At 43.0% G+C, this 26,676-nt stretch overlaps 1 protein-coding gene across 38 annotated transcripts in view; it reads left to right on the top strand.

Moving 5' to 3' along the window:
* The window catches only part of GPHN (gephyrin), a 2,801,546-nt gene that overhangs the window by 1,761,545 nt on the left and 1,013,325 nt on the right, over positions 1-26,676 (top strand). For 11 of the 38 annotated variants that reach the window (XM_069638674.1, XM_069638676.1, XM_069638677.1 and 8 more), the window contains 2 exons: positions 5,411-5,467; positions 22,603-22,674. The exons of 19 other annotated variants lie outside the window; for them this stretch is intronic. In XM_069638674.1, coding sequence (XP_069494775.1) covers positions 5,411-5,467; positions 22,603-22,674 — 129 coding nt within the window. The remainder of the gene's footprint in view (positions 1-5,410; positions 5,468-22,602; positions 22,675-26,676) is intronic. 8 more of the 38 variants (XM_069638678.1, XM_069638682.1, XM_069638685.1 and 5 more) reach the window with 2 other exon arrangements.

Raw genomic sequence — 26,676 nt, forward strand, 5'->3', positions numbered from 1 at the left:
ACATTTCTTTGATGTCAGAGTATATCCCTGGGCAATATAATCGGCTCACAACTTATCCCTGGGTTTTTGCTGTTCCCAAATGTCCTGAAGTGAGATGGTCATGGGGGATCTCCAATGCAACCCTGCATTGACTTCTGGGTACTACTATTTGGGATAGAGTGGTTCCCTCGCTGGTTGTGTCATCCCTATACAGTAGAACCTGTCTTAAAAAAAAAAAAGAATGGTTCTCTTTCTTTCTTTCTTTCTTTCTTTCTTTCTTTCTTTCTTTCTTTCTTTCTTTCTTTCTTTCTTTCTTTCTTTCTTTCTTTCTTTCTTTCTTTCTTTCTTTCTTTCTTTCTTTCTTTCTTTCTTTCTTTCTTTCTTTCTTTCTTTCTTTCTTTCTTTCTTTCTTTCTTTCTTTCTTCCTACCCCATCAGGGATAACTCTGAGGAAGGCTTCAGCCAGTTCAGGGTCATTGCGTTGGGGTGAACGCCAAGTCTGGGATTATCTTAGCTTCCCCTTCCTCAATACTCCGTTTAGGTAACTCTAGGTTTGAGTCTGGATCTTGGTCAGCTTCCCCAAAGCCTTTAGCGCCTTTCTCAGTGGAGTCCAATTCTGGTACTTCCATGAGTTTGGGATATAGTGCTTTCTTGAGAATTCCTTGAGCGATCTTTTCCATGGATTTTACTTAAGCATGTTTGCCATTATTCTGAAGTAAGATCTTAATATTTGGAGACCAATCGGGTGTATGTACTGTGAGGGACCAAGAATGAGACACGGACACAGCGAGTTGATAGTTTTGTCTATAAACTTTTATTCACAATAAAAGGGGGTTGTAAAATGCCTCCCAAGAGGTATTTCCCAACCTCAGCCAAAAACTAAGGGTCTGTCCCATGTCAAGATGTCCAAAGCTAAATGTCCTGTGTCCGAAATCCTATCCTAGCCCTCACACTTTAAAAGTTACTATAATGTGATAAGGTTAATGTCTTTGGGCTTGAAAGTAGTGCACAAATGTTCAAGATCAAATGAAAAATATAACTCTAGCACAAAATATCAGTTTCAGGGGATGGCTCCCTTCCCCAGGTTTCTCTTTTTCAAAACAATGAACCAATTACACAACCAATGATCATTATAGCCCAAGAGGATAACTCCCTCCTCTTGGTGTTGCAGTTCACTCCTGGGGGGAGGGGGGCTCCCATCCCCTGGTTTCTTTATAACGCTTAGAAACACTTAAGTATATAAGTCTTCCATGGGTTTGGGGGGGGGGAGTGCTCTGGTCAACAAAACAACCTGGACTTGGCTTTGCCTGGTGTACGCCCTTGCCAGGGCTTTCTCATGTGGCTTCTTTACACACTTGCAAACATGACTTTGGCTTGCATTCACCTTGACATATATTTCTTCCATTCACTTCATTTTTCCAGAGGCGTCGGGTCTCAAATTCACTTTCATTCCCTTTGCTTGCTTTCATCTGTTCTTAATAATGTTTCAGGAACACTGCTGTGTCTCAGTTACCCTTCTCAGGACTCACTGACTTTCCTTGGCATTCTCCAGCTCTTCCATGGTATACGGGTTGCAGTGTTCCAGGGTCCCGCTTCCCTTCCACAGGCTCGTTGGCTTCGCTCAGCTGCTCCCACGTCTTTGCGGTGGAGCCCTATCCTGTGTTCGGGTGGCTTCAGTACTACTGCTCGGCATTCGCAGCCATCAGGGAGACATCCCTCTTCTTCTTGTTGCGGCTCTGACATGGCAAACCAGCATCTGCAGTCTTCTATATCCGCCCCCCCTGAGGCAGCTGGCTCCACGTTCTACTTGGTGGATCAGTTGTCCCTCAGTCCGCACCAAGATGTCAAAACTTTACCAGGTAATGTCTCTACTTTTGTGCCGGTTGGGATTTTTAAATGTCCTGACACCTATCACAGGTTTGCAAACGCTAGAGCCTGTGAAGTGCTTCTCGGACTCATTGATCATCATTACTCCGTTTAGTCTACTCGTCCCAGTAGCTCAATGCATATGGGATTGATAGGCAGTTCTTGGTAGCTTATTCATGGAGTATTGAAAAATGCATAAGTAGGTCTTGTGGTCTGTAGAAAGGGTTTACCACAGTATGCCATTAAGGCATGAGGAATGGAGGGAACATCCCTACAATGGAAAGGGGCATACCATGTGTCTCGACCGATGTCAACTCCACCCCACTCCCCATGACGTTCTCCTCCCTCCATGCTTCACATAGCCCCATGGTTAGGATCAGCTAGCAGCTACCGTCCCCGGGCCACATGAGGAGAGGTTACCCATCAGATCCATCACAGTATCGTTGGGGGCTTCCAAGACATGGTCAGTGGGAACGAGTTGTCTCAGGTTCTATAGTTGTATTGCGACTACTGGAGAGGTCGAGCCCTATAGATTCTGTCATGGCAACAGATGGTTTAGAGGCTCTGCCGCTTAACTTAGTGCATTTTAGGGTTCCCAGGTGTGTGTGTGTCAACTAAGCCAGATCCCACCGCTGACAACATATTTAAGGGTGCAGAAGGAGGAGACTGACACACAGGTGGCATGATTGTTGGCATAAACATTTATTTAATCAAATCAAAGAGGAAACCTATCTCTCCCCAACTCTAAGAGGGGTTTCCCTGTCTCAATTAAGGAACTAAGGATTCTGTGACAATGTCCAAGTAAATGAAGAGTCCACCATTGTGTGTAAATATGCCTTTTTCTTTTCCTCACACTTCTAACGAATACATAAGAGGATGCTCAATCTTCTTGGTCGAGAAAAACAGCTCCCTTCTTCTGGACAATGGTCTATAGTTCCAATTGCAGGTGGTAACTTTTCCTGAGAGAATGACTCCCTTCCCCAGGTCTCAGTTCCTTTCCAAGAAACAAAACAAAGTTCTAGCTTGTGATGCGGTAATGTTCTAAGTTCTAACTCATTAATAAGGTTCCATCTCAAACGTCAACATTCCTTATTGCACATTGGTTTCTCCACCATTGGGTTCCTGGAGAATGCCTCCCTTCTCCAGGTATCGTGTTCTCTGTGTTTTCACAATGCCAATGGAATTACTCTATTCCCCAGGCCTTCTTTGTCTTTGCTTCACGGTACACAATACCAGGGGGTATGGCTTCCTTACCCTAATCTCTCTTGACTTGTTTCACTGTAGTAGGGAGACTGACTCCCTTCCCCAGGCCCTTCTCATGCTTTCTGAAGCAGTTCGCAATGCTAGGGGGAATAACTCCCTTCCCCGGACTTTGGTGTAACAAGAAAATGTCTCCCTTCTCTTGGTACTGTATTCTCACAGTTTACTCCACCACGGGGACTGCTTCCCTTCCCCTGGTCTTCCTTTCACCTTGTTTTTCTGGCCTGTAGGTGTGAATACCAGACTGGTAGCATTCTGCTGCCTTTCCTTTGGCAGACCTAGTTCATTTTCCTGCCAGATTCTGCGCCGAAGAAGATGATGTGTGATGCTGTTCTTAACTGGGTGCAGGTCCCAGACCCGTATATCTCTCTCCTGATTGCTCTGGTCAGACTTGCTCTCCCCTCTGCCAGGTATAGTGCAGAAGAAGAGGATTTGTGATGCTCTTCTCAATTGGGTGTTCTTCCGTGCTTCTCTCTGTTGCAGCCCCACCAACCATCCTGGTCCCCCAGGTACCTTTTAGGGTGTTTTCTGGTCCTCTTTTGTCGATTGTGGGCTATCCTGCATGCTTCTCTGTGTTCTCTGCAGCTTCCTGTGGCTCTCTGGGGGCTGCTGCGACTCGGCAGCACGCTTCCACCACTGCTTTCTCCTCGATGCAGGGCTTCCCTGCTCGGTAGTTGGTCCTTCCTCGTTTTACCGATTTGGAACCCCTCTGAAAGTTCTCTTGGGTTCCAGCTAGCAACCGCGTTGCTGCTTTGCTCCGGTCGGCATCTGCAATTGCTGTTCTTCCCAAGCGGGCCCCTCTTTGTTTGGTTTTCCCTCTTGTATTTTGTATTGACTTTGGCCAATCAGGAATCGTGAAACGCTACACTGTGCCATAGTGTTTTGAGAATTGCTCTTCATGCTCCACACCTCTTCCTCGCCTCAGTATTTCCCTGAGAACTCTCTCTACATGGCACTTGTTTGTCTCGGTACCTTTAGCACAGATCTTTCTTGGGTATAATATGTTCTTCATTGTCCCAATACTGTTGCTACTGTGTACATGACACACGTACATGGAATGGCAAGGTAAAGGAGGGTTAAGTGAGGGGGATTGAGGAGGAAGTATTCCACTTTCTCCCTGGAAAGTCGTCCCTAGTACCATGGGGGGAGTCCCTCCCCATAATATCCTCCCGCTGAATGGTTCCCTCCCCATAATATCCTCCTGCTGATTACCACCCCCAGGGAGGCTATTGGGTAGTGGCCTCACCTCCCTGGTCTCATCGCTGAAACCTAAGTGTGTTCATCTCCCCTATATGGAGCTAGAGGGAAGAGGGAGAGTTTCTGTTTTGTGTTGATAAGAAAGTGAAGAGAACATTAAGGGACTATCGAGTGGGGGAAAAGGGCTTGAATGAAAGTAGAGCTGTTCTTCACAAGTCAACCTTAGCAGGGTCTGACAAGCTCCTGGTTAAGTGATATACTACTGTTTTGATGCTGATGAAGTTCCAAACCTGCCACCACCAGCAAGAGGCTGAGGAGACCGAGATCTGGTAAACCCTCAAAACAATAGTTGTCCTTGGCAGAGGACATCCTGAGGGCCAGAAGGAGAAACGAGAGATTAGACCATAATCCTCTCATAGATGCCTCGGGAAGGACAGATTACCTCATTGAGGAGAGACTATTGGTTGCGGGTCCTTTTGTTTTGAACACTGGCAGCACATTTGAACTTTGGACTTGTATTACCACAAAGTTTGTTTTCATAGAACTTTAAATTTTAAATTCTTTTACCAAAGATTCCCTTTTGTGCAAGAGGGGCAATCCCTGTTCTTTTGTCCCTTTGGTGACTTTCACTTTAGAAACAGACACTTTACTTTTGCCTAACGTTAATATCCAGTAATTGTATTGTTGCTTGCACATTTGTAAACAAACAATTTTAACGTATCTGCTTGTTCATCTCCATTTCTGATGGCTCAGGTGATGAGTTAGTGAAACCACAGTACACACAATGGGATCTCACCACGTAGTACACAGTGACAAAATACTGTACTTTGGTAATTTTGCATAGTAAATACATAGAACAGTACAAATATGCTTTGATAAGATGTGGTTCAATATGAAGTTGATGGTTCCCTGAAATATTACAACAGTATGGTGGTTAATTGCTAATTTTTTTATAATTAAAAACAAAATACCTAATTATGAGACAAATTAATATCTTGCATGCTTTGGTCACTGATGTGCGAAATTGGCAATTACTTATTTTAGGTTTCACTTGTTTCTTCATTTTTGTGTCCTTTTTTTACCTACTCCCCTTCCTACCTCTACTGTAGCAAGTTAGACGGCCGGAGGAAAGCAGAGGAGTTGCTAATAGAGTTGGATCCTTCAAAGTAAATATGTCTATATATTGTTTTTGTTTTTGCAAGAATGCCTAGCCCTTTTCTTTTGACTTTTTCTACATTCATTTGTTATCACCTTTTTCAGTTCAGTAAAATTTAGGTAGTCCTGAATTGCTTATTTTTTTCAGGAAGTTGATTATTGGAGTCCCATGTAGAGCACATATAAGAGCCATCCTTCCAAGATTCTAGATTCGAATGACCGTTTAATAAAACTAGATATTTAAAGCACAGCTTCTGACACGTGTTGGTTGGCCTCTTGACGTTATAAGGCATCTTTGGTTCAGGACTAAGGTGTTTACATATTTACTGTGTAATAGACAAGGAAATATTCCCCCTCAAGTTAAATAAACCATTCTGTTTGCCTTTTAGCTTAAAATGTGTAAATTGTTCAAATTAAATATGATGAAGGTGCACACTTCTCAGAGGAGCAAGCAAGGAATAAACACTGCCAGTGTACACGTATGGTGATTTACACTGACAGTTGAGCCAATATCACTGCAAATGATAACATATCAACTAACTTCCTCAATTTGTACTATTAGCACCACATTAGTATATGAATAGCTCGCATCGTGCTTTGAATTACAGAGAGTGGGTAGATTGCAGCAGTAGGTGGGCATTTTAGGAAGACTGCTTTACTAGTGATTCACTGGACTATTCCGACATCCACCATTTCCCCTGGAAAAATCCTGCTTTCGGTAACATCATCGGAGGGGTTATTTACATTTACATTTGTCTAACGATTTGTTGTACAGGGCTTAAAGCCGCCACCTGCACAACATTATGCTCAACCTGCAAATCTGGCGTACTGTTCATAATGTAATGAACCAATGCCTTCTGTAAAAGATGTATTTTGGATGTTCGAAACACTACCATGTGGTGGCTAGACTTAGCAAAAACAAACTCTGGCACCTTTATTGAATATTATAAGTACCCTATTGGCTTAACAACAGGAATTTCCCGACATTGCAGCTCTATTTGTTCTATTACATTTAGTACTGTGGCTTAAGTCAAAGTTAAAGGATAGTTCCGGGACTTTTTTTTTATTGTCCCTACGGTTCGGCCATGTGTTTTTAAGCATAGCTCGGTAGATCGTAGAAAACTTTCCTATGGACCTTACCCGACTTTTCGTCCATTAACGCACTCGAAATCAGCCGCCATTTTCTGATATTTCCCCCCATCGACCTGGCTCACCTGCTTTTGCGGCACTAAATCAAATCCCCCGCCCCTGAAACAGACTTTATCAAAACATTCATATTCCCCGCCTCTATCCGTGACGTGACTGTGCTGCGTAGGCAAACGCGCCCAGGCGTCTTCTACGCGACTCCACACAGAACCCGGAAATCAACACAGATCAGCTCACAACACAGCGCGCCACAATTGGGAATATGAAACTGTACTTTTAAATCAAACCGCAAGATTGTAAATTTGGTAAAGTACATTTATTTGACATCAAATGTTTTGAGAATATTCAGCGATTTGCATTTTTATTTGCTCACGTTCCAAAAAGTTCGTTTTGAGGCACGCGATGTTCCTTTGCTGTACACAGGGTCTTAGATCATCTCACAATACAGCGCCACAATTCGGAATATTAAACTGTGGTTTAAAAGCAAACGGAAAGATTGTACATTTGGCAAAGTACATTTATTGGACATCAAATGTTTAGAGAATATTCAGCGATTTGCATTTTTCTTTGCTCTCGATCCAAAATAGTTCGTCTTGAGGCAAGCGATGTTCATGTGCAGTACACAGGGTGTTGGTTTACGATAAAATAAGCTCTTCGGTCGCACTGATAATCGCATGGCTGTTCCAACAACGAGGCACTAGGCCACCACAACGGTCTGTATGTTGCATCTAGCCGTTAGTACCGCGTAAGGGCATACTTGTACTTGGCGATCGTCCCATAAAATGGTCAGGGTGGTAACGTTGTTCACGCGGAGAAGCAACTGGCGGTTGAAAAAGCCATCCGCCGGTGTCTGGTACTCGTGACACATACAATAATGAAGGATGTACCTGTTTTAAAAACATAAAAAATGAAATTAGTCTCACCATCAGATCTTTATTAAAGTTATTCATTTTATATATTAGGTCGGGAAATTATTTCATAGCTAGGACAGTGCAACTGGGTATTATACGTCATTTCCAGTAACCCACCCCCTCTCCTCCGCCTTTTTCAGAGCCGCCTGAGCGCCAGTGGACCACTTCGTCACTGATATGATATAATATGGCATTTGCAACGCGCCTATACACAAGTGTTTCAAGGCGTGGCGAGGCAGGGAGGGGGGGGGGACAAGGAGAAGACAGACAACGATCCTACTAGGCCAGGTGTCATTCAGATCGCGCAAGTGCAGGGGTAGGGGGAAGGTAAAAGTGCAAGGGGAAGGGGAGGGGGGAAGTGGAGTACAAGGTAAGTAGCATAAAATAATAAATACATAGGGCCAGCTGGTGGCGAGTGCAAGGTAAGTGCAGAACAAGTGCTGGGAAGGGGGGGCTGTAGGATACTGAGACAGTCCCCCAGTGCAGGGGTTGACAGCGAGGCAGTGCAGGTGGAGAGTGGAAGGGCCCAGGACCGAGGTCGCAGACAGTGGACCAGTTGTAGCAGGGGAAAGGAAGAGAGAAAGCAGAAGCAAAGAGGAAGGTTTTGAGGTGCTTCCGTAAAAGGAGATGGTTCTCCTCAAGATAGTGCGCGGTACAAAACAATATGCCACATAGAACGAACAAGTACAAATTAACCCGTCTTTAAAGCTACTGTATAGTAATTAAATTGCGGTATAAACTCATCTAAAGAGTTACTTACATTATATTTGCATTTTCCATTGTGTCTGTGCGTAGGGCAGCCCCGAAATACCACTCCTTCTATGCCGACGTTATTTCTTCTAATGAACGAACATTAAATGGCTATCGTTTCTGAAATTTTATTCATTATCGTTTCTTACGTTATTGCACCACACCCCCAAAAAGAAGTCTTTCGGGATGGTCCCGGCCTGTCAAGGTCAAATAACAATAGAACCTTATACTGAGTCGTGGGCCATTCCGGCACCCGAGCAAAAAATCAAAGCAGCTGACCTTCACTTTGAACGAGCACACATTCCTAGTTAGCTACATTCAGTGTAAGGCCATCTCACAGGACTTGAAATTTACACTCCATCTTTGCATTTTGTCTGCGTGCTTTGCAGCCCCAGAGAACCATAAATACGGAGACATTCTATATTTTTTGAAAAATGATTTATATTACTGTTTGGTTTAATTTAATGCGCAAATGAACAAGGTTGGATAGACACATTGCATGTACACTGAGCAATCACTTTTATTTACACAATACATAGCTACACATATTCAATGGGCCTGCGACATGAGGAGACTCGAGAGCAAAGTCACAGGTGACACCCGGGTGGTTCGGACTACTGCACGGTGAAGGGAGGGGCAAGGGTGGAGAGACACATTGCATGTACACTGAGCAATCACTTTTATTTACACATTACATAGCTACACATATTCAATGGGCCTGCAACATGAGGAGACTCGAGAGAACAGACAATCAAATTACAATCATTTAAACCGTGATGTGTATTTCTCAATGAGCTCTGCTTTAGGTGGACATGGAACAGAGGCAATGTTGGGTGGCAATGCAGTTGTCCCCTGCACAGGTTCGTTCACAACTCCATGTATGTGCCTATCTAGGACATCAACAATAAGTCTCTCAATAAACTCATATTGCATATCCTCAAACACTGGTTTGATCACCCATTGTGCACTTCTTTTAGTGAAGGCCTTATTGTAGCGAAGCGTCCCTAAAGTTCCGGTCGTCCTACTTTGTTGACGGCCAACATTATGGTTATGTGCCAAGACCGCTAGAAGAGTCCGATTTATCATGCCCTCCATGCCGAAATGCAATCGTTTTGGCCTGTACTTTAGGCACATATTGTGGAACACCTCCAAATCTCCTGTGTGGCACAATTCCGTGAGTCCCCTCTAATCTCTTGTTATAGTTTTATCAAATACAATCTTTTCAATGGCTTTGTGAGTGGGTGATGAAGGAATCGACCACTTCTTCTTCCGTGCCTCCTCTGTGGACAAATGGCCATGTTCACACAATTGTGGAAATGTTGGTTTGTGTTCCAGTGGTGAACGTTGCTACAGTGTAGCATTACTGACCGCCATTTTTCCAGTAGAATTTCCAACAACCCTCCACATGTTTTTGAGCTCCACCAAAGATGGTTGCTGATTGACTTGGACCACTGTGAAAAACCTTGCATATCTTTTTTTTTACCTGCAGCCGACATTTTTTTATTGATTGTTTTTGCAAGATGCCAAACGTCAAATTGGTGATTTATATTTTTGTACTCTTCTCTCATTGTCTTGGCAATTGAAACGTGTCTGTCCGTGGCTATCAGGTCGATCACCATTCCCCGCGATTGTAGTTCTTGCAATGATGCTACAAAGCCAACTTTCTCCATGGCCACTGAGGATGTGCTTTGTGACACCTGCACGACCACCGAACTCACAATTTTCTTACTTTCCATGTCCTGAAAGTGGTAGGTGCAGTACTTGGCTGAAAATCCTGGGCTGTCGCACTGTCCATCACCGGCTAGCCTGAACCGTTTGCCCGCGAATGTACTATCAATAGACATTTTTTCCATTCTCCAAGCTTCGCTAAAGGCTGGAAATAGATAATCGGTTTGGTATTTGTAGAACTGAGTTTTCGCAATGAAATGGATTCCCACAAACTGAAGGAAAGACTCTAACTTTTTAAAACTTGAACCACTAAAAAGTGCAGCCGCTGCACAAAGTAGATTGCCTGCTGGCAGTTGCCCCAGCATGGGTTGTGCAGACCATGAGAAAGGATGATATTTTGTACAGGTGGCATGTATTTTAAGGTTAGTGCCTCGAATTGCACGAGTCACATTAATCAATGGCTCCCCACATACTTCCCCACCAACCGAATGCCCACATTTCATCCGAATAATAATATCAATCAAACAACTATCGAATACAATGAATTTGGCCTCTTTCCTTATACTGTCACTCTGCATCCCAGCTGGTTCGGCCTGTAACGTTGAGGACATGTCACTCACATGAAAGGTAGAATCTCTGATATCGTCTTCCGCTAGGTTCAGTGATATTGATGGTGTTTCATTGTCGTCCACTTCATTCTCTTCCATTGCAACATCTGTTCCTTCTCCGGCGATGGGTGAATAAAACAATTTCTTCAACTTTCTCGCGGTCTTAGTTTTTGCGGGTGTGGATTCTGTAAATTGATCTCCGACTGCATCCGAACTACCAGGAGGACATTCACTATCAATGGCTGGTGGTGGTATAGCTCCGTTGTCAATCACTTCATATTCTTCCCATTGGCACGATGCATCTCCAGTCTCAAGTCCCTGCCAAAAGGTTTGACAAGCAACATCTCTCGTTCGCTTCACTGTCTGTGTAGATCTAGTTCGTACACCCACTCGCAACTAGAGGACAGATTGGAAAAGGGATGTTCAGTTTAAACACAACTTACAGTATTGAACTATTAACAGTGAAAAACAACATAATATAGTGACCAGGACACTAACCTTCTTTTGCTTTCTTTTCTTTGAAACTTTCTTGCCTCGAACTTCAACATCAGGACGCTGTTGCTCCGACTCGTGTGTGCATGTCTCCACTTCCTCTTGCGCTGCAACGACTATATTTTCATGATAAGCACATCCATCACGCACTGACGCTCCATCGACTCCCTGAAACATAGAACTTTCATTAGTATGTATAATAATATTGAAAACACAAAATGTACTTGGGGACCAATACCCACGTACATCTCAATAGCAAAACACGAATGAACACTTTGTGTAGAACATTCAAACGACAATTATTCACGCATAGTTGATCTAGTTAGATGGAACTGTCAAGATCCATACCTCGGGCTCCTCATAGACTTCCATTGATGATATTATTGAAGATGATGCTTCAGTAACTCCCTGAAACACAGTAATTGCATTAGTATGGTTTTCTATTTTGTTAAAAAGAACAAACTTTGTGCAGGCGTCAACGGCTCATCTAAATAGACCTGCACAAATGATCAGTTGTCTAAAATAAATAATGGATATGTAAATATGATTCGATTTGCTTGATCGTATGAAGTTTCACCACCCAGAGATCTGCATCAACTACTAGGGGTGATGTTCTTGTAGAAGAAGCTCCGTCATCTCCCTGAAACATAGTACTTGCGTTAATAAAGAAGGAAGTATAGCGGATGTAATCACGTAATATGATTTCGCTTGATCGAACTGTCAGTATCCATACCTCGAAATGCATAAGAACATCAAGGGACGATGTAACTGCGGTGCACACTTCTGCAAGCTGTTGCGCCGACCCGTAACTGCATGCTCCCCCTTCTTCTTATGCTCCATCGACTCCCTGAAACATAGGACTTTCATTAGTAATGAACACAATATTGAAAAAAGAAGACACATAGGAGGGCGACGACAGAAGGACATATCAATGGCTAAAAACGAAAGAAACATTGTGTGTAACAATCACGCTACAAGAATGCAAGATCTGATCTCCATCGATGGAACTGTCCGGAAACGTACCTCGAGCATCTGAGTGACATCAACGGTTGTCGTCAATACGTTGGACTCCTCAGCATCTCCCTGAAAGACAGTACTTGCATTATTTTGGATAACAATAATTATAACTGAAAACAAAGACTAGAGGACGAGTACAAGGGTGTACCATTAGGTAAAATAATTACACGATAAATTAAAACTATTGATTTACATGCCTAAAACAAGTCAGTGGCAGAATAGCCAAGTAAGATTACCCGATAGGCGCTTGAAGTGGCTGATGACTGCAATAACGACACGGATGGAGAATCTTCCGCCTTCATATTGAGTGGATACATAAATGGGGAAATTATTGTTAGCTAATGCTACACACTACCGCAAGGCCGAGAGATAAATACGTAAACTTGACTCACCAGTGGAGGGATGTGGACGAATAGAGTGGGAATAGCGGTTGAGAGCAATTTTCGCCTCGCTCGCGGTGTGTTCTTCTTTATTAGCAATGATGTGGAGTACTTGTCTGAGCTAAAGTGCCTGCTGCAGATGCGGTATCGATCACCCCTCTTGTCCGCAAAGACTTCTAGGACTCTACTTTCAAGCTCAGACGGTGGATATCCGCAATATCGGACCCATTCTCTTATCTGATCTATTGTCTTAGGGAAAACATGCATTATAGTACCTTCAGATTTATTATGGGTCTTCGAAGGGCAACCGCCAATGGAACAGGCAGGCATTGTGGAAAGTTCTGAAAAGTAAAGATCAACAATTCTCTATGAATACCAATGTGTTAAAAAATTAAATGACACATAAAAGGTTCAATGCAAGGTTCGTTTTGGTTCTTGGAACTATACACGTTATTCACATGCGGATAAGTATTCGAATAACTTTAAAAAAATAGAAAAATAATTTGACTAAACTCAGAACATGTGACTAGTTACTTGCATGTACTGTCTTGAACGAAAAGAAATTGGACGCAAAATGATTATGGTACATGGCCTTACCTTGACGAACAAACAGTTAGATGCAGGGATCAGAGTAGTTTCTTGTCGTAGAACAGGGAGCAGTTCACAGGTTGCAAACTGACGAGTTTCCTCGGAGTGGTCACGGAAGTTCACAGAGACAAAGAGCAGATAACCAGCACCTTCACGGGTTGACTAGCAAAGCGCAAAGAAGTTCTCATTAGAAATATGAAGTGGGTTATAAAGAATTCGAAACAGGGGTGTGTTTGTGAATGAATGACGTGTATATGTCGTGGCATTATGCGGTTTGCAGGGGGCCGTCCAGCGTGAGGGGGGATGCTTGGCAGGAGACACGGGGTCTGGAGGTATACATGGGAACAACAACCCATGCTCTATAGACCACTTTGAAGTGTACATGGTCTTTGGCACCTCTTGGCCTTTATCGCTCCCTGACAGCTCCACTTGGCAGCACAAGTACCCCGGTGCGAACTGCCTTTGATAGGGCGGGGGGTGGATTGGGGCGGTGGTCGTGCAGACAAGACACAGGAAGACTCGTGAATGGAGACACACTTATGTGGATTGCAGGGGGCTGTCCAGCGTGAGGGGGGAGGCTTGGCAGGAGACACGGGGTCTGGAGGTAGACATGGGAACAACAACCCATGCTCTATAGACCACTTTGAAGTGTACATGGTCTTTGGCACCTCTTGGCCTTTATCGCTCCCTGACGGCTCCACTTGCCAGCACAAGTACCCCGGTGCGAACTGCCTTTGATAGGGCGGGGGGGGTGGATTAGGGCGGTGGTCGTGCAGACAAGACTCGTTTGCCGCAGGGCCTCACCAAGGAGAGGCCATCTAACTGCATGTAAGAGGCAGGCTGCAGGATCTAGTACATGGAAGGCAGGGGGGTGAGTTTATAAATACCTCACCCTCCCAGGAGAATATATGGGTGCAGTTCACCCTGGATGCCTAGGCAGTTAGTCAGCAGCAGGCTGGCCTGTGGTGGCAAGGCGGCATGGGCCAGAGGGGGTCATCTCTGTACCCGGTGCCCAAAAGGATGATTTATTATGATCAACCATATTGATTATTTACCTATAACCATGTTTTGTATCAATAAAATCCAATGGCCTTTTATTGCCAACGCTTGAACAAAGTGGTGTGGTAAGTATTTTTGGGGGAGGAGGCAAGGCCGGGAGGCTTGATGCCAACCCGCAAAATAACATATGTATGTCTGCTGCATATGGGTTCAACGGTTATGTGGATTGAAGGTGGGCGACCAGCGTGAGGGAGGATGCTGGCCGGAGACATGTGGTGTGACAAGACAAGGCACAGGAAGACTATTCAATGGAGACACACTAGATTCATTTAAAAAATCAAAATAACCATTGTTAAAATATATGTTGGGTTTTATTTTAGATCTTAATTTCAATTGAACATAAATAATAAACATTACACATTGTAAAGTTCCGGTTGCAGCACATCCAGGGAAAATCCACGGTATTGTCCACTGTCGCTGGGGAAATGTTGTCTAATGGCAAGTTCCGCACAGGCAGGTATTACTCTCCGAACGCGGTGTCCGAGCCTCCCGTGAAGCCACCAAGTGAAGCAACGATAGGCCACCAGCCTGTACCACCTGTGAAAATGAAAGATGCAAACTGTATTAAAATGACAAAACTTTCTTATCACTGTCGATTCAGGTAAAAAATGTCATTCTGCTTTGAAAAAAATTCTATCTAGAAAATGCACAATATGGAACCAATTTACATGCATTCGAATGATATGTAGATGTAATTTTATATGTGGGAGACGACCATGAAATAGTAATGGCATCACTGACATCACAACCAGAGTATACTTACTCGTTACTCGGATTACACGGACGAACAGTGCTGCGAAGTTCGTGCATAAGCACCATCATCATCCTCAACACGGTCTGTGAGAGGCAGGCTTCCCTGAACTCTGGCAGCTCGGTGATGCATTGCGGACTTGGCTCGCCTTCCGAAATGTAGGGCAAGCACCCGGAATTTTCACGGCAGCAGCAGTTCTCCTCCTCAGTTGGCATTAGCTCGCACCGATTGCACGTGCACCAGGTGGAGACGCCGTCCATGCGACATGGTCCAGGCTCTTCATCCGTTGACTGGTCCTCCCAACTGCCGTCCGAATCCCCATCGTTTTCGCGTGCTTGCCTTTCCAGTAGTTCTTCCTCGGTGTACTCGGGCTCGTACATATACGGCATTATTGTAGCCATTGTGTGGTAAAGAAAGTAAAATAATTTACAGAGATGGTACAGGTGTTCACAAGGCCTAGAAGCGGCGAAGGTAGCTGACCAGAGCACAGAAACGAGTCACAGAATACTCAAAGTAACACAGAGAGAGTAATGGAATCGAAAATCTGCTGCTGTGTGTTGTGAAACGGTGTGTTTATACTTATTGAGGAAAGAGGCGTCCTGCCATTTCCATGGCGACACTTCATTAGCTGAGGCGCAGCGATTGTTGACACGAAACGTGCTTTGGCGTTGGGAAATGGGCGGTACGCGTCTGCTGATGTCAGGCTCAGGGGCGGGGGATTTGATTTAGTGCCGCAAAAGCAGGTGAGCCAGGTCGATGGGGGGAAATGATAGGATTATCAGAAAATGGCGGCTGATTTCGAGTGCGTTAATGGACGAAAAGTCGGGTAAGGTCCATAGGAAAGTTTTCTACGATCTGCCGAGTTATGCTTAAAAACACATGGCAGAACCGTAGGGACAATAAAAAAAAGTCCCGGAACTATCCTTTAAAGTTGAATATAAAAAAAGTCAAGCAAACATATGTCAAAATATTGATGGTCCTAAATGGTTAGTGCTTAAAACAAAAGACTAACTGGAACAACATAGAAGTGGATCAAGTTAACACAGAGAAATAGAAACAATTTGTGTTGGATAATTGAGCAAGGTAGCTGGCAGAAGAAGGAAGCAGTGTATAAAGGTGGGAAGAAAGTGATCAATTGCGATGGACCGCGAAGTTGAGAAGCTAATGCGGGACAGTATATGAAGAAGTGGACCAAGTGGTAGATTATCAGAAATCTGGGCTCCTTGTGGAGATCAGAGGACTAATTCAGCAATTGTGTTTGATAAGAGGCAATTCTAGAGGTCTGTCGGTCTTGTGGGAAATGGATATAGGGGACTTGGTTGAGTGTGTCAGAATTGGAACAGAGTCCTGAAGCAGATGAACTCTCCCACATTGTTTACTGGTAAAGCGGAGGGATTCCCCTCATGTAGAAGTAATCTGGAACCATAATTGTAATTCTGTTTGAACCATTAATCAGTGTTTTCAAGGTATTTCAAAAGTAATGTTTTTAACTGATTTATATTAGATTATTCATGTAACTGTAGTTTTGTACATTGTGGTAGGTCAGAAGGCGTCAGACTAGTTTCTGTCATGATAAACAAGTAGTTTATTTAAATTATAGAAACAAGGCTTTGCTATCCCTATTCTATGGGTTTCCCTACCTAACAAGACTAACTAGGGTGCTTGTCAGCCACAGTGAAGTCCAAAAAGTAAACAGTATTTTCCTCTGTCTCAAAGCTAATCTATCCTGTTCCTACCACTAAGTGAAAACAACAAAACGTCCAGGATAATTACTCCTTTCTCCTGGATAGGCTTTCCTCGCCTCTATTAGCTGATTCCTAAATAGTTATTGGCTATTTCTTGGATTTATTTTTCCTCTCTGGGACATTGCCACCTTCATGGTGTCCCCCTTCTTTCATGAATTAGATTTCGTCCCTTCACTATGTTTGAGATTTTATCCCCTTGTAATATGCTTTCTTGAAGTGTGTCTGTCTTCTTCTTCGTCCTTATTTCTGCATAAACAAGATTTCTCATATCACATTTATCTTGTTCTGACAGACTGCCTTTCTAGTTAGATTGAATACAGAAGTCCAAGCAACCATGTTTGTTGTCTTGTTCGATTCCTGTCATGTTGTACTGAGCGGGACAGGTTCAACTGGGATTTTCCTTCTTATACGTATTAGACCCTTGACTGAGATGAGTAATCGGGGTCTCAGAGTTATTCTCACTTTTACATGCACTTGTCCTCTCCCTGAGAACAAGAAGGTTGATTGTTGTAGTGGTTCTCACTCTTATTCGCACCAGTCCTTTCACTAGGATTAGGAGACTGAATGCTGTAGTTATTCTCATTCATTTAAACACTTGCCCTTTTACTAGGACGAGTTGACTGTGTGTGTCCTTTGTCCCTGTATCCTCCCGGGTCTCCCGCCTCTCCCGTTACCTTCTTGTTAACGGACTAGCATCACTGGGTCTTTCCCCAGGATCGGGATGACACTTGGAGTCTGAACGGTTCCTGCGTTCGATCTGACGATTCTTGGTGCTTTTACGTGGTCCGGTGGGGCCAGCATAGGAACGTCTATGCATTATTCTTGAAATGAACAGTCCACCTTCCGTTGATCACGCCACTGCTTTCCTGGTTCTCCTTCGGTCAGGGTTGGATCTCTTCCCCTGTACAGCTCGGCTCTCCACTCTCTCTGTCCCTCCTGGTTACACCTAAGGGCTGTATCCTAGGGATGAAGGATCACCCTGTTATCCGCAGTTTCCACGTCTCGGCTGATTCAAACTTCCTGGGTTTCACACTCATTATGTAGTCCTTCTTCCCTTTTTATGTTGGCTGAGCATTCTTTCTTGTTCTTCATCTTCCCAGTTTAGTTGGCTTCCAACCATTGAGCGATCAGCAGTACTCGCTCGCCTCTCTTCTTCTCAGTATTTTCATCAAACATTTCTTTAATCTGAATGTCTGGTGAAATGTTACAACAACAAACAGTGGCTTATTCTAATGGATTTCTCTGAATCGTGGATGGTAATAATGGCCCACCAGGAAGTGTTTTAGGGAATCCCTTGAGGGAACAGGAGGTCTTTTACCCAAAAGGGGAGTCTCTCCTGGTAAGGTCCTGCATACCACCACCCCAAGGGGGAATGTTGCGTAACAGGCTCACCTTCCTATCCTCACAAGGAAAGGCTCCCTTATCGGGAGAAGAGACGAAACCCAGCGATTCGTCACAACATGCAATGTAATATAAATTATTCATTCATACTGTAACATCTGTTGTTTGGAAGTCTTCCCTACAATGAAATGTTTAACTGACTCATGGTGCTTGAAAAAGGTTTCCTTGTGTTTATCTTACATTTAAGGTTTCGGGAACAGTGCTTGAACCCCATACTTTGTTTTCCTGTATATCACCTCAAGAATGTTTTGCCATCGAGTTGACTATTCAAGGTTTAGATTGTTATACATCTTGTTCATAGATTTGCTATTTCCAGCCTAAATAGTGAGCTTATAGGTAAGTTTCTCTTCTGCCTGATGTGTTCTTTATCACCCTCTCAGATGCCATTGAAAGTATTTTGACTCGCAACTAGTGATTCAAAGTAGATGGAGCAATTAGAGCAGCAGTGTGCAGAACCTTTTGGAATGCTCTAAAGGGACTTAAAGGCAGTCAACTAAAATATTGCTTATTAACAATCCAGTTTTTTAATTGTTCTTCTCAAAACGAACCTGGGTACGGCAGAATCTTCCATATTTCTCATCCACAACTGTAGAGGATACTTCCATTTTGTTTACTGTGGCCGGATACACTCAGAATTAACTGAGGAAATGCAAAAGTTCCAAATCTACATCAATATTCTCTTGTGTAAAACATTGTTTTGTGGATTTTTTGCAATATGCTCATCTTTAAACCTGGCACTGTATGGCAAAACCTCTGATTAAAGGGCATGGAAACTACCGTAGGCCTCAGAGCACTCCTCAATGGCTGCCAGTCTCATCAAATGGTCAATACCGAAATAGGGGACACCAAACTAGGACCTGAAACACAGTGAGGACAAGCTTTCTTGGTTCTTGTCTCTTGGCTGTCAAACAGGGTCTCTACGCAGTTAAGATTGTCTGATGGCCTGCTACAGATCAAGAAACAAAACAACTGAGGATATGAAGTTTTTACCAACAGCCTTTAAAACATATTTATTAACCTTGGGCATGTCCAAGTTATTTGCATGAACAAAGCTATTTCATAGAAATGTAAAAAACATGACAGTTTGCAATCTTAATTATGCTAACTAACATTAGACCCCTCAGTAAGAACCCACTGGTTTAGCAGGGAACAGATGGTGGTACTTTTGCTTTGAGTCCCTGAAAACTCAAACATCATGTTATTAAATAACTCCAAAGTTTACTCTATACCATGCATAATGTCAACCATTAAGCTATTGTCAAACCGTGTATTTTATAGGTCTAAGCCCACACCATCTTTGATCTGAGCTGCTTTGCCCTGCCCCGAATGTAGGTGACACAAAAGTAACAGCAGGACAACTGGTGTCTTTAGTCTGCAACATGTCTCCACAAGCCTTTGCCTATCTGAATTTTTATCCAGAGGTATTTAGCCAGATCCCTCTGGGGATTACATAAAATGGACATAGAAACAGCAAGAAATAGTTTGTGCTCCAAATACAGTTTGCACCTCTTGCGGGCTTCAGTGATCAATAAAAGTCCAGTCTAGGTATCAGCAAAGCATAACCTGCTCCTGGTGTTCTCTTAAGGAGACCCTAATTCTGGGTAAATCTGCCCTAGTTAACTAATCAGGTGATCACCACATATCTTCAAACCCCATAACTACCAACCATTTCTGCACTGATCTAAACCAGGGATGATTCCCTGCCCCCTCAAGGGTTGACACTTCTTCACAATGGGATTTCTACACCGTTCATCCCTCTGCTGCATAGATGTTTCCTGAGTAGAGCAGAGACTTCAGAATAGTTTGCTAGACAATAAGTTTGACTCCCAGTTATTTGGGCACTTAAAGGAAGCTTCATGAGATTTTCAAAAATGTATCCTTAACCCGCCCCTTGGGTGCAACAACATTTGTGTAGCACAGTTTATGCTGTCTTAGTTGACATGGGGATGGCGCTAACTATTGCGCTTACTATTAACCTGCACTTGCTCCCCAACCAATGTGTGGCCTTAGAAACCTTTTTCAACATCACTGCGTTCTTAGTCACCTGCAGGCCCATAAACAAGCAGGTGGAATCGGACCCCCAGGTAGTTAAGAATTGACTGAATCAAGACTTCCCTCTTTCAGGGAGAAACTGCACTTTAGTTGTCTATGGGAGATATATTTTGTTTTTGCTTTATTTTTCTTTAGGGAATATTTTTCAAAACCCTAACCTAGTACCCAATACTGTTGTCATTATGAGCAATTAGATAAACATCATCCATGACAAATAATGTGCTATTGTTAGCGCTAATCATTGGGTAGATGTCAGCATTTGCCCTTTTTAGCCATACTCCAGTATCATTAAATAAAGGATTAAAAAGCAGTGCAGAGAGACTGCATCCTTGTCTGACCCCTTTTCAATAAGGTTGACCATTTTTTCGCTCCCTGCCTTGGGCCATGCAGGTTTGCAAAAAGCCATAACAAGCTAACATCTTTCATAGCTTCTTCATGGCTTCCCTAACAAGAGCATGGTTGACTGAATCAAATGCCAGTTTTCGGTTGATGGGACAGAGGTAGATCTGGCTCTTTGGTAGATATACTTGATCATAATCATTGATGTATTGTTCCAGCCCCTAGAATACCCCGCCACCCACACCCCACCCCTTTCCACATCCACAATATCCCTCTTAATCCAATCCAGGAGCTGGCAGAGGTGGACCCAGCAAAATGTATTCCAGAGCGTGCTCATGAAAAATATAGGGCGATAATTGTCTGGCTCATTTGTATTGCCTATATTAAAAATAGCTACAATATTTGTAGGCTTCCAGATCTTAAGAATTCTGCCTGTTACCAGAGCAGAATATAAAACGCTAAGGAGCTCTGGATGTCATAAATCAGGATTAGCCAATAACAAATTGTGAGGAATAGCATCACTTCCCTGCTCCTTTTCTCCTTTGTTGCTCTTTTATTGCAGGCAAATTCCACAATATTTCAGCAATACTTTGATTGGATCTTTAATTCCCCATGTAACTATAAGCCAGAAGGTTTTGCTGTTCCTTATAGCGTCCCCCGATTTTTCGCAAATGTTTTTAGATCATTGCCTATATTATCATTATTTATCCTGGAGCAACACAAATGCCTTCAAATACAAACATGAGGACAAGTAACAGAACATATAGAGGTAGGTTGGCAGACATTTGTGTTGCAGCATCCCTGGGCAGTGCCACTCTAAATCTATTCACAGTACTCCCCAAAAGCCTATCATGTGGGATTAACTTTTGGTTCAGATGTAAAATTCGATGTTAAATTACATACATTTTCCGTTTTGTGGAATCTTGTGACACTGCAATTTAAACTCCTTTTCCCTTATCATGAATGTGCAAACTGTGCTACTGACACCTTAGTGAAATCCATTAGAAAAAAAGAGGTCCATGACTTAAATTGTATTTGGCGCTAGCGTGTTAAACACCAGTCTCTGAAAGTATTCCTTCCTCTAAATCTGGAATGCCACCCTTTAGGTAGAATTTTCCTTGAAGGCTGCTGGGAGTTGGACATTACAGTAATGAGCAGTCCCGGGGTGCAGGGTTGCCTTGTCCAATATCTATTTGGGTCCAAGCAGTTAAATGAGTAAATGAATTTGATGCCATTCCACAATAATTGTATAGAATCATGGGACAACATCTTGCAGAAGCAATTCTACTTTCATGTAATGAAGAGTCATTTGAGGGACCATCACATTCTTTTTTTTATTTCTTTTTATTTTCTGTTCAGCCATTCACCCCGTATTGAGCACTTTTGTCACATCTCCTGCTTCCACCCTCCGTCAAGCCCCCATTACTCCTGGACCTACTGTGCTGTGAATGGATAATTATACACCACTCCCTCACAAGCAAACCGCAGATGGCGTGTGGGGGACAATCTGTTGTTTGTATCTCCCAATCCTCTTATATCTCTCTATTTCCCCATTTGGGACCCAAAACATACAAATCAAGATACATTTGTGTTTGTACATAAGGGTTCCTCATTGCATTCTTGGGGTGCATTGTACATTTGTAAGCCAATGGGAACATTTGAAGTTATGTTTTCTATGTCTTAAGTGTGTATAATTATCCCCATTCCGCTTCCTGACTTTGGGGCTCTGCTACTCCTTCTCCCACTTGTGAATGTTTGTTTTAATTAGCATCTTTGGAACATTTCATTAGTGTAAAAAGAATTGTCTTTGACATTTGAAAATGTAATCATACTCAAATGCCGGTGGCTTTTAAAAACAAAAAAAAGGTAAATGAACAATATCTGCCATTGAAGCTGCAGCAAATAATCTTTATGGGAGCACTACTTATTCAAGCCCTGTCAAAAGCAGGAATCGAGAAAATGTGTAAAAGTCGATGTGTTCAACCAAGGAGATTTGCAATGAGCATGTTGGTTGATGATTTTTCGTCAGTCATTTGGATATTTCGCTCACATTGCACTGTTTCTTGCCTTCTTCCAAAATCCTGTGTCTTTTCTATTCTTAAGCATGTGAACCAATGCAATAATTCACATAATGGTGGCATACAATATAAAATGCAGATTTTTTTGAAAGAAAAGAAATGTTACAAGACGCAATCTGAGAATATTTCTTTTGAATCCATTTTCTAATGTTTACATGTAGCTCAATCGAAAGCTGGAGGAGCTCAGAGATCACCTAGAAGGCAGTGTGCAAGGATGCTCTCTCCGAGTAAATGTACGATTTCACTCGGTGATTCTTGATTTTTCTTGAAACGTCTGCTGATGGCATTAAATCCAATTGATTTATCCTTCCATTTTCATCTGTTATCCCACTGCTAGCCTGTCCGCACATTTCTTCTCCCTGCTATCTTAGTCTTTATAAAGCTCTCACGGTTTGCCCCTTTTCTCCCCCTCTACTCTTTATCCCTGTGTTCGGTTTTCTTTTTATTTCTCCCACCGCTTTGTGGCTCTGTCTTCTACCTCATCTCTAGTTCCCCCTTTCTCCTCATCCCTCGTTCTATCCACTCTCCTCTGAAATCATTATTCTCCTCACTCTCTCCTCTCCTAGTCTGTATCTAAATCTCACAGGCCTCGTCTCCCTACACTGCTATTTCCCCTCCCACATGCCCTATGTGCCCCACAAATGCACTCGTTCTTCCTCTCTCCCAATATGTTTCCCTCCAACACACACTTCCTTTGTCGCTCTCTACATATCACATTCATCCTTCGTTCACTCTCTTCTTTTCCCTTTCTTGTTTCTCTTTGTTTCTGTTTTCTGTTGTGGTTTATTTTAATGTGCATGAGTTTGAAACCGCTTTTGACAGATTTCTTAAAATGAACCCTGTCTTGTTTAAATTCTTTAGTCTATTAATTCTGGATTTGTATCGGTTGCAAGAATAAAAATACAGAATCCAAAAATCCCTTTTCAAAATCAAAAGTGAAGAAATGCACCTTTACCAGTCTGATTAATATGCGAGAAGTAGCTCAGAAGTAAGTAAAGCTTAGATATACATCTCCATGAAAATGGAAAAAATGCACAGAACTGTTTTCACAGCAGGAGTAGTCTTGAGAAGGCAAGAGTACAAACGGCCATTAAGTAGGTTCTACTTCACGTTTATAGTATGCTGCGGCATTAATGAACCATCTAAATGTGCCTTTTAGTTCTTTGTGGGAAAACTTAAAAACATCTCCAATCAACAACAAAAAAACTCAAGCTTTCGACTGGCTATTCAGAACAGTAAAACATGGACAAAGTCTTGTTTCTGCATGTGTGATCATGTTGAAATCACGCTTTGGTTTTAGTGTTTATGCATAGCACAGACGGGATCCCCCTATTTAGTGTAATTTTCCAATATTGCGGTACCACAACAGGATTTAACGAGCAAAAAGCTCATAATGCTGCACTCTGTCAAAACATTGTGCCTTTCTATCAGTGATGGATTGGACTTGAGCAGGCAGCTCGTATCGCATATCGCATAAGCTGAAATATTCATACCAGGCTGTGCCAGGCCGCAAGATGCACATAGAAGTCCTGAAATACAATACTACAATTCTGGTTTGCAGGTGCCTGTCAAAGGAAACTGGCAGACATAAAGTTACCTTAATGCTTGGCTCATATTTACGCCTAGTGGGTTTTTCCCCTCCACCTCAATCCTTCTTTTTATATCTGAGATGTTAAGTTTTGATTTGTTAGCTGGGTTCCACTTGTGACTCCTTTTCTATTCTAATCTGTGTTTTAGTGTGTTACATCTGCAACCACTATTACAAACAATGCTAATTCTACAGCAGATGTGTAAGTCCCGAGTATGGTGTTACATCTAGGGGCCAATGTGCCTTGGTTGTTCTTCTGTGTATCCTGCTTTCTGCGTTTGCAAAGAAGATTCTAATTTATAGCTTTTAGTGGAGATTATTAAGACGCCGGGTAACAGAGCTCATCTTGCTTGGGTAAGTGCAGCTATACAACTCAGATCTGTAGACCTGGTTTTGATGCGCTTTGTGGCACAAGGAAAGTCATTGGAAGCAGGAGCTTTTGGCAAAGGAGAACGGGAGATTCTTGCCTGACATTAAAGTAGAATGTTGGGTTAAAAATTAGAAAACAAGTAGTGTCTGTATGAAGCATCATGCTGCCATACTTTGCTAGCTTCATATCTTTAGGAACTATTAATTCTCCTGCATTGAGATTTCAAAGATTAACATACCTATGACGTTGTACCTTGATGTTCAGATCAGAATCCCCAGGTTAGAAAATATAAAATACCCCCACCAATACACACCTGACCACCTCTACACTAAAGCCTTTTTCTTAAGGTTAGTAGTGTTTGTACCCGACTATCTCTGCTGATCTGATAGCTTCTCTCCTCTTAGCTCACACCTTTAGATTTTAACCTCACATGTAGGTGCAGAGTCCCTTTCAGAGCACAACTCTCATAGATGGTTTCTGTGAGGGAGACAGATTTTTTGATGGAGATGGCAGAAAAGAGCCTTTTAAGAGTTGTGACAAGTGTGGTGAGAGGAACGTTTCAGAAGAAGAGCCCCACAAGACAGCATCTTCGATGTCAGCTGATAAAACGCTGCCAAAAAATGGGGGGAAAATGTCAAACCATTGAGAAAAAGAACCAAATACATTGTGATCAAGAAAAAAGACAGAAAATAAAGGAAACACTATTTTAACGAAAGACAAAGCTGACTCTCTTCAATTAATGTGGCTACAATAGCATCAATGAACGTTTTAGCAACTGACTATTTAGCTAGGAAGACAGAGCCAAGTCCAGGTACCTTTTAGGCAGATTGTAAACTAGAAAGAGGGAGTACATTTGTTAATTGAAAGAAGAGGAAATTAAACCTGGACGATGTATATGAAGTCTGTTGTATTTAAAGAACAAGGATGTCAATTTCGATCTGAAATAACTTACGATGACGCATTTACAGATGGCAGAGGCATTCCCACAAATGTTGCTTGTACAATAGCACAAAGATGAGAACAAGTGGTGAACCAGTTTGAGGGTGTAAACAAGTGGGACAAATACCATGGACAAAAGAAACAGAAGAAAATGTATATATGAAAACAGGTGACTTCTAAAGGGAACATAAGGGGGGGCATGTGCTTCAAAATAAAGAGTGCTATATAAATATACAAAATTACATTAAGTGTAACTGGAGGAAGTGCTGGGGTAGAGTAGGAAGGATGGGGGAGGGGACAGGGGGAGACCCCCTTTAGCAAGTAAGTGAAGTTCAAGCAGAGCTTTGAAGAGATCCACAGTTGGAATGGCTTTGATTGTTAGGGGCAGTGGGTTCCAGTGGAGCAGGAAGAGAAGTGAGAAAGAGCGAGCGGAAGCGAGAGGAGGCACAGGTAGGGTATGGTACAGTGAGGTTGAGTGCAGAGGAGTATCAGAGGGAACAAGATGGTGAGTAAACTGATATACAATCAGAAAGTTACTGTGTAGCAAAGCCATTGATATCTTTGGAGACTAGGGGCCCGATTCTCAAGTTGGCCTACTGAGCATACTAAAGAGCACCACTCACTACACCATTTCCTGATGCCCAGGCACCACTGCTATTCTTATGTGGGCCTAGGTAGATTTGCAGAGCATGACGGTGTCTGCTCCCCATCCGCCTGTTTCTTGCAGTAACAGGCGGATTGGCGAATCTCTGCAGCACTTGCGTTAAATAACAAGGGATTTGTTATGTAATTAAACTGTTGCCGAGAGCATAACAGGTGGGGAAAGCTCTAAAGTCCTGGCATTGTGGGGTAATTGCGCGCAAGGCGGACTGTAGCGCGCGGGGCGGGCTGGAATGCATGAGTGTGTGGAGCGGACCGGAGTGTATGGAGCAGACTGGGGTGCATGGAGTGGATAGGAGTGCATGGAACGGACTGGAGCGCATAGAATTGCGTGACATATATAGTATGGTTTGAAATGCAGAGAACGTTTGAAAGAGCATATAACCTATCATATCACACCACCACGCTTACTCTCTCCTTTACATCACCACTCAACTAGAACACAGAGATACTATGACACCATTCGGTATAACTGTTCTCATACCAACATCCGCCGCTCACTCCACATCATTCTAAGTAAACACTGCTGGTTACACCCCCCAGCCAGGCGTTCTCCTCAGGCCTAACACAGCCACATCCGGTCTGGATAAATCCTGCCCGAACGAACACATACACCTGATCTCTCCACCACCACACCTACCGCTAAGAAGCAGCTATTACACCAATACCGCACAAGCT

Source organism: Ambystoma mexicanum, chromosome 14, assembly GCF_040938575.1.
Source record: "Ambystoma mexicanum isolate Mex_15411 chromosome 14, UKY_AmexF1_1, whole genome shotgun sequence".
In the NCBI taxonomy this organism is placed as follows: domain Eukaryota; kingdom Metazoa; phylum Chordata; class Amphibia; order Caudata; family Ambystomatidae; genus Ambystoma; species Ambystoma mexicanum.